Below are 8,004 nucleotides of genomic sequence, written 5' to 3'. Positions count from 1 at the left end.
ACACGGGGCACAGACACCAAAGCAAAAGTTCACTCCCACCCTGAAGAGGTTTACGACGTTTGATGTGTGCATTGGTTTAGACGAAGTCCTCTTCAGGCCTCAGAGGAGAAGTCAGGCCTTGGGCTGAGGCTGGAGGCTGCCCTTGGAGATTGATCGTGCTCATCAATGACTCCCTGCCTTCTAACCCTGTGCTGGGGAGTAAGAGAGGCTTCCCAGAGGAAGGGGTGATGTTTCAGCACCGAAGTTAAACACTAAGCAGGATTTCACCGACGAATCACGCAGTTATAAAAATACCACAGCTTGGTTCAACCATGTAGACTGGGGCTGGGATACAACAGTGAAATAAGGCTAAAGTCACGACAGAGGAGAAATGAAAATGGATCTGACACAGTCAGGATGAGACCAAAGTCTCTCCATGAGAAGCAAGGCCAGGCAGAGGCTTGCACGAAGAGGGCTCTGAGACAGATGTATGAGTTGGGGTGGGAGAACCAAGTAGGACAGAGAAGGGTGGAGGTGGGCTCTGCAGTTTGGGGACAGTGGCTTCAGCAGTTCCGCCAGGAGGACCAAGTGACTTTGCCCACCTCTCAGGTAGCAGCTCTATGGAGGAGAAAGCCTTTCACCTGGAAGATGGACAACAGGCCCCTTTGAGAGGATTCAAAGACACCGTCTCTGTGAAATGCCCAGCACAATGTCAGGCGCGAAGCAAATATTCCACACATGCCAGGCTCCTTCTCCCTGCCCCTCCCCCCCCCAGGCAAGGAACAGCCCATTTACTGAATAGTGATTAAGGACATCAACTCTGGAGCCAGACTGCCTGGTCCAAAGCCCAATCCTGCCACTTACTAGCTAGGACACCTTGGGCAAATCATTTGCCCTTTGTGTGCCTATTTGGGAAATGGGGGTCATAATAATAGTAGCTACTTCCTGTCTTCTTACCCCTACAGTATCCAGCAATGTGCCTTTTGAGTAAAAAATCAGCATCATATAGAGAGAGAATGCTATAGAGAAAAGCCACTCAATCCCAATCCATGCAAGGCCAAATCAGCCACACAGATTAAGTGCCTTCCCTCCAATAAACCCCAGATAATCCCTACACCAAGAGTTAATCCTCACAGGCCACTCCAATTTAGCAGCTCATATTTTCCCTCCAACCAGCACTCTTTAGTCCCAAGTGGGAAGGACAGATGGGGTGGGAGGAGGGAGGACCCCAGGTACCATGTGATTCCTACTTCAGGGGCAGATGACCCAGGGATCAAAGGAGATGGATTAAAGCCAATCCAGGGCAAGAGTCTGGGTCTCTATGGATGGAGAAGGCCACACATCAGCTGCAAGCATCAGAGAAGGGCTATCATTGGCTCTGCTGGGTTGGGCATCATTCCTTCCGCCTGCCCCATCAGCAGCCAGGCCCCAGCAGGGTGAGGCTTTGGCTAGTCTCCTAGCCCCGCCCACCTTGACCTGGAAGGTGGGGGCAGCCTGGTCCTAGGCAGCTGCTGCCCTCTTGTGGCTTAGAGTGCAAATTCACCCTGGTCGTACCCGAATGTCTGCACGAGTTTACTGAACTGTGACCTCTCTAGGTTTATGAAGACCTAGCCTGCCTCCCCAGGTTCCCTTTGTGCAGTTTCTATAAGCCCTCCATACTTTTGTCTCTTCCTTTAAGGGACAGTATTTTTTCCTGACTCCGAGTCTTCAAGATCAGTCTGACTCTTTTTTTTTTTTTTTTTTTTTGACACAGGGTCTCTCTAGTCCAGGTCCTCTCTAACCTGGAACTGGCGTAGACTATGCTGGACTCCAACTCAGAGATTTTCCTGCCCTCTTACCCTCAACCATGTTGGAATTAAGGGCTTGTGCCAACACACTGGGCTCCACACTGACTCCACGGAGGTCGCTAGGAGCAACTATAAGAACACTTGCAGGTGGGATGGGGCACAGAAATCTTCTGGCCTGCAGTGAGTTGTGAGGAGACAAATCAGGAGAGGCCAAACACTGGTATTTATTTATAAAAATATTCACAAGCCTGACCTCACTCACCAACACAAAACACTCAGCTAGGACACACCTGCGCACACACACACATGGACACACACCAGGCCTTGGAAAAGGCTGTCAAGTATTTTGGAGGACAAGAAGGAATGAACACAGCTGGTTGGACTTTTGGTTTTGTCTTTAGGGACTGGTGGGGCTCTGGTTCCCTGTCTGGGAAAGTAAAAGGCAGAGGAAGGCAATAAATAACCCTGGGCCTGGCCTGCTTTGGTATACTGTGGGTGTAGCCCCTGGAGGGTAGCACACCATGTGCCCCTTAGGCACAGCCTTAGGCAGAAGCCAGAAGGAGCAGAGAAAGGTCCCCTGCTGGCTCCAGAGGTAAGGTGGCCTGCATCTGCAGATTCTAGCTGTCCAGGTCAGAGGGAATGGTCTTTTTCCGGGTTCGGACCTTCAAGGAGCGTGAGGTGCCCTTGGGGAGAGAAAGCCAATGTACCATGAGCGATGTGGGCATAGAAGCTCTGCCCACCTCCCTCCCATAGTCCTTCCAATGATACACTTACCTCTCGAACTAATGGCTTTCTCTTGACCACACGGAGGCTCTGGCTGCGACTCAGAGGCTTCTCTCGGGGCCGAACAGGTGGCTGGGGGGCTATCTCATTGTCTGACCAACACTCGTCCTCTGTGTCACTGTCTTGCAGGCCGCCTGGCCGGTATCCTGTGAGAGAGAGGCCATCGAGGGCAGAGCTGGACATTTATACAAGCCTGGGGTCATGCCAGTTTTCCTTTAGTCCTTCAGAGAGGCTCGCCTTCCCAGGTTGGTTTTCTGTCCCTTCCCCACTTACCGATAGGGGGTCTCCGCCGGGGGGCCTGGTCTTCCAGGTAGAGGGGATCTTGGTAGGTGGGGGCAGAGGTGTCAGGGATAGAGCGCAGATCTTGCATAGAGAAGCTCCTCAGCCTTCCAGCTAGGGCACCTTGACTCTAGGAGGTGAGGGATGGGAGGCACTGTTAGCTGCACAGGAAGGCTGCAAGGAGAAGGCTAATCGCTGGGGCACAAGATTCAGAACTGATCTGGCTCAAAGATACTGGGAGTGGGAGTGACGCTCCCTGTGAGCACCAGGGCCCAGAGCACCTTGGTAGCAGCCTGCACAGCGGCAGAGGCAGCCATGTTGAGGCTCCGCTTCCCGAAACTGAGCATGGTTTCGTAGCTGCGCTCCTTTGCCTGCACAATGCATGCGTCGATCTCCTGCAGACCCAGGGTGGAGATCTCAGATCAACAAAAGGGCCATATCTCTGCAGACCCCAAGAAGCCACTGGCTGTCGAAATCCCATGGGCACTACTTAGCACCCAGGAGCCACAAAGTCCCAGAAAAGCAACTAAGAGCAGGGTTCCCCAACTACACACCCACTCCACAACTTAGTGGGTATCCCTTCCATTCTTCTATGCCATGTCAACTTCCTGTTGGCCTGCCACAGCCCTCAAGGTCATCCATATGTATCATCCAGGTGGATGGGGAAAGCCAACCCCTATCACAGTCCCTCAGTAAAACTACAGAGGAACAGGCAACTCTGGCTCCCTGAACCTGACATGCAGGCCTTTCTCTCTGACACACTTCCCTGACAGACCCTCCTCTGTTTCTGCTCTATCTACCCCCAGGGGTACCTTCTCGTGGCGGGATAGGGACGGGTGGACAAACTTTCTGTAAAGCAGGCTGGCCCCCTTGGTGTAAGGTGACAGCAGCCACAGCACGAAGGCCATCTTGATCTCATAATAAAACGGGAACCTGTGGCGGCAGGGGAGGGGTTAGTGTGAGCCAGATGCCAGGTGGTGAGTGGGCCTTCCCAACCCATGGCCTGCCAATCCCTGTGCCAAACCAGGAAATGAAGATGTCTGTGAAGGTTTCCGCTGCCATGAAGATTGCAAAGACAATCCAATACATCATCCACCGGACCTGTGGGTCAGAGTGCATGGGGCTCAGCTTGGAAGCCTGAGGTGCCAATGCCCGCCCCCAGCTGGCCCAGCCCAGATATTCCTCAAAGCCAGTTCCACTGCGTCGTTGGCTACATTTTCCCACATCTGCTTAGACTGGAGCCCCTGAGAAAGTGCCTTTCGTTCCAGTGCCCAACCCAGCATGCTTCGCCCACAAGGTCCTCCATGGCCACGTTAATGACTGGCCTTCCCTCCGTTTAACTGCTCTACTCACTATCTGTTCTACCATTGAGCCCCTGAGGTCTGACAGGCTAGCCCAGGCCCTCCTGCATCGTCCCAACACCTCCCTGACCATTCCTCAAGGCTGTCATCTACCCCACTCTTTGCACTTACATATTCTCGGATGTTCTTGCTCTTCACAGCCTTGTAGGAAGCATATGCAGGATATAGCATGCCAAATATTAGCCTGGAACAGCAGCCATAGGAAGTGTGAGGGGCACCATGCCCCGCCCTCTCCCTGCCAGGTGGCTGCTTCCCCTGTCCTGGGTGCAAGATGGCAGTGCCTGCCCTGTTTTTCCCGCTTGGCTTGCACAAGCCTGGGTGCCTGAGTCAGTGCCCTGGAGGCTGCCTCCCCACCCTCCTGTTTACAAACATCCCAAGCCTGCCCAGGCCTGTGCTGGTGGCCCATGGGTACAAGGACAGATTGAGAACACACAACAAGGTGGGTGACAACACGAGGCTGTCCCTTCCCACTACAGGTAATCAGGCCCAGGGCCACCGGCACGCAGTGAGGGGTGTTTGAGCCAGGTGTTGGAGTATTCAAAAGTGAAGTGCAGACTTCAGAGACTGAAGCTACTTTGGAGGGTCGTGTGGCTGCCCAGATGGGAAGGAGGCATCTGGATTCTCCGCCCACAGCAGCACCTAATCACCTTCTCACAGGGCTGTGGGTGGTAAAGGCCCTGAGCCCTACCAGCACCTGTCTGCAGCGTGTGCGCATGTTGGAAGGGTCTCTGTCAGGCCAGAAGGCTGCAGGGTGGAAACAAGGTATGCAGTGACCAGGTCCCACTTCAGACCTCCAGGACCGTTAAGTGTGTGCTGGGGAACGGGGTCATGGAGTTCAGAAAATTCCCTTCTTTACCAAACTTTCCCATTTTCCACCCAAAGGCAGGTTGGCATCCGGGAATAAGGGGAGGCGGGTGTCTCACAGTGGCCATACTCACACCACCAGGCGACAGATCATCCAAGACACCATCCTGACAGTCTAAGGGATGATATCAAGAGACAATCGCAGGGACGCTCACTCAGGAGCGGGGATAGGGTGACGAGTGGTGCTGCAGTACACCTGTCCCTCGGTGGAGGTGGAGATCACCCCTCCTGACTCCGACCCTGCAGTGCGGAGAGCCCGGAGAACCCGGAACCAGTGGACAGAGGGCCTCGCAGAGGAAGCCGCCTTAGGACCGAGGCGGGCAGGCGAGCGCGTTCCTCCGCCCCGCGCCGCCGAATCCTGGCGGCTCAGTCCCACAGTCCCTGCCGCGGAGAACCGTTCGTCAACCCGTCTAGGGCTTCGCTGTGAGTCTCGGGTCCGGGTGGCAGGTCCGGACCTCCGCTCTCACGGACCGCCGGGGTCCAAGAGCGCCCGACCACCTGCACCGGTCTCCGGGGCGGAGTTTGTAACTCACTTGAAAGTTGCACGGAACCAGGTCCTGCCCAACCCCAGAGCTCAAGCTCCAGACGCAAGCGCAATGAAGCCTTCAGAGGGGCGGGACGAGGTCAGGGAGACAAAAGGCCGGTCTCTTAAAGCGGCGATGCTCCGCGCACTTCGGAGGTGGGGCCACGGGTCGAACAGTCTTCCAGATCTGAAAGGTTAGCAGGTGAAAAGATAGAGAGGAATAACAGCAACCCGGACTCCTAGCTAGGTGTGGTGGCGCACACATGAGTCTCTGAGATTGAGACAGGAGAATTACCAACCAGTCCAGGCTGGGTTACAAGTATATCAATACACTCTCGCAAGCAAACAAAAGGAGAGGCAATAAAAGAGGGCTCGGGAGTGTTCTTCCGATGCCCTTTTATCATTTCTCCATCTCTGTAAGATGGGATAGAGAATGAAATGAGTACTTGGCTGAGAGGAAGCAGGTTCTGATCTGATCCTATCCTCCCAGTAGTCCAGCTGACCATGATAGAAAGGAGGGACGAGTGGGGTTGGAGAATCACCCTCCTGACAGCTTCAAGGCTCCACTTGTTTCTAAAGCATCTTTCCATGGTCCATATACCTGGGCAGTCTGACCCCAATGTCTTGGAGACTGAGTGAAGAATTTTGAAATCTCACCTGTTTCTGAGACAGGGATACACATATCCCAGAAAATTCTAAAATCAGCACTTGCTGTTTGGTGCTTGCTGTTGTGTGAACTGATGGGATTATTAAAGCTTCTTATAAGGTTGGCCACACTGGAGATTTTAACATTTGACAAACTGTCGTCGTCATCTAAGTCTTTTTTTGAGAAAGGGTTTCTCTTTGAACCTCTGGGTGTCTGGGAATTCCATCTGTACACTAGGCTAGCCTTGATCCACCTGCCTCTGTCTCTCAAGTGCTAGGATTAAAGATGAACACCACCACCATACAACCAAAAAAAAACAAACCCTATTTTCACATACTTGAGTATGTGAAAATACACACACACACACACACACACACACACACACACACACACACACACCCCACAAACCACAAACCACAAACCAAAACAAACAGAACCATGGAGTCTGATTTCTGTTGGCCAACTACTATGAAGCATGAGGCCTACCCTGGAGTATGGTTGACATACCCAATGAGACTCCATTGGAGAAGACGAATTTCCCCTCTTCCAGGAGTTATCAGTTTTGAATAGCTTCATGGCTAAGGATAAAACTTCCTCTCCTCTGTGCTTAGATTTTTGTCTGGCTTGAGCTTGGGCAGGTTGTGTGCTGTCAGTCTCTGAATTCATGTGCGCATCTGCCCATCGGGTCTGGAGAACAGTTTCTGTGGAAGCAGGTACCACCTCCGGTTCTTACAATCTGTCTGTCTCCACTTTTGCAGAGATCCCGGTGTCTTGAAGGGAGGCCTGGGAGACATCCTGTTTCGGTCTGACTGCTCTGAAGTCACACAGTCTCTTTATGCTGTTCAACTGTGGGTCTCTGTCAACTATCTACTGTAAGAAGACGCTTCTTTGATTTACCAATGGCCTTAATCTTTGCAAAGATCTTAAAGAAACCAACAGTAAGAACCATGCTCAGGGGGCTGGAGAGATGACTCAGCACTGACTGCTCTTCCAGAGGATCAAGGTTCAATTCCAAGCATTCGCATGACAGCTCACAACTGTCTGTAGCTCCAGTTCCAGGGGATCTGGCACTTTCAGACATAAGTGAAAGCAAAACACCAATGTACATGAAATAAAAGTAAATAAATCCTTAAAAAAATAAGAAATGTGCTTTTGAAGTAAATGGGGAATGTTACCAAGCAGTATATATTGGTCAGTGGCTAAATGTGTGGTGTGGTCCATTCTCTTAGGAGTCAGCAGCAGCTGGGTATAAGAGGACCTGGTAGGGGTCATGGACAGATAGAAGTTAACTCTGGTAACACATGCAAGAAGGGAGGAAGCCACAAAGGAGAGAAAGACTGTTTTGGTGGACTTTTTTTTTTCTTTTTCTTTTTTTCGGAGCTGGGGACCGAACCCAGGGCCTTGCGGTTGCTAGGCAAGCGCTCTACCACTGAGCTAAATCCCCAACCCCTTGACTTTTTTTTTTTTTTTTTTTTTGGTTCTTTTTTTTTTTTCCGGAGCTGGGGACCGAACCCAGGGCCTTGCGCTTCCTAGGTAAGCGCTCTACCACTGAGCTAAATCCCCAGCCCCCCACTGAGCTAAATCCCCAGCCCTGACTTTTTTTTTTTACACATTTTTTTTTTTCCCTTTGTGACATCTGCCCTCGGTTTCAGTTGCTCCAACTGAAAATAGGGAGATCAGTACCTCATCTCAACACACACACACACACACACACACACACACACACACACACACACACACACACACGGTAAGGATGCAAGCCAAGCTACCCCAGGGCTGTGG

The 8,004-nt window shown here is 52.1% G+C and overlaps 1 protein-coding gene and 1 long non-coding RNA gene across 2 annotated transcripts; one reads left to right on the top strand and one right to left on the bottom strand.

Annotated features, from left to right (window-relative positions):
* Nucleotides 1-1,969: 1,969 nt before the first annotated feature.
* Reep4 (receptor accessory protein 4) lies at nucleotides 1,970-5,177 on the bottom strand. The gene is made up of 8 exons (NM_001025279.1): nucleotides 5,128-5,177; nucleotides 4,301-4,373; nucleotides 3,853-3,929; nucleotides 3,641-3,761; nucleotides 3,110-3,223; nucleotides 2,823-2,958; nucleotides 2,541-2,695; nucleotides 1,970-2,449 (listed from the first exon to the last, which is right to left on the bottom strand). Exons 1-8 carry the CDS (start codon nucleotides 5,157-5,159, stop codon nucleotides 2,384-2,386), a joined length of 774 nt encoding a protein of 257 aa, NP_001020450.1. The 5' UTR covers nucleotides 5,160-5,177; the 3' UTR covers nucleotides 1,970-2,383.
* Nucleotides 5,178-5,629: 452 nt separating this feature from the next.
* On the top strand, nucleotides 5,630-7,367 carry LOC134482145 (uncharacterized). The gene is made up of 2 exons (XR_010058197.1): nucleotides 5,630-5,770; nucleotides 6,981-7,367. It is a non-coding gene; the product is annotated as an uncharacterized LOC134482145 (long non-coding RNA).
* The last annotated feature ends 637 nt before the right edge of the window (nucleotides 7,368-8,004 follow it).

The sequence above is a fragment of the Rattus norvegicus genome, chromosome 15 (genome assembly GCF_036323735.1).
Source record: "Rattus norvegicus strain BN/NHsdMcwi chromosome 15, GRCr8, whole genome shotgun sequence".
In the NCBI taxonomy this organism is placed as follows: Eukaryota; Metazoa; Chordata; class Mammalia; order Rodentia; family Muridae; genus Rattus; species Rattus norvegicus.
The sequence above is the reverse complement of the archived record's forward strand: the minus strand, read 5'-3'. Positions and strand labels throughout refer to the sequence as shown.

Bases quoted from the DNA above. Each gene is read 5' to 3' on its own strand.
- Reep4 (NM_001025279.1), bottom strand. From the start codon at position 5,159: ATGGTGTCTTGGATGATCTGTCGCCTGGTGGT. The intron at 3,762-3,852 runs GTTTGGCACAGG...CTGCCGCCACAG, and splicing joins ACAGACATCTTCATTTCCTG to GTTCCCGTTTTATTATGAGA. The intron at 2,959-3,109 runs GTGCTCTGGGCC...CTCACCTCCTAG, and splicing joins CTGTGCAGGCTGCTACCAAG to AGTCAAGGTGCCCTAGCTGG.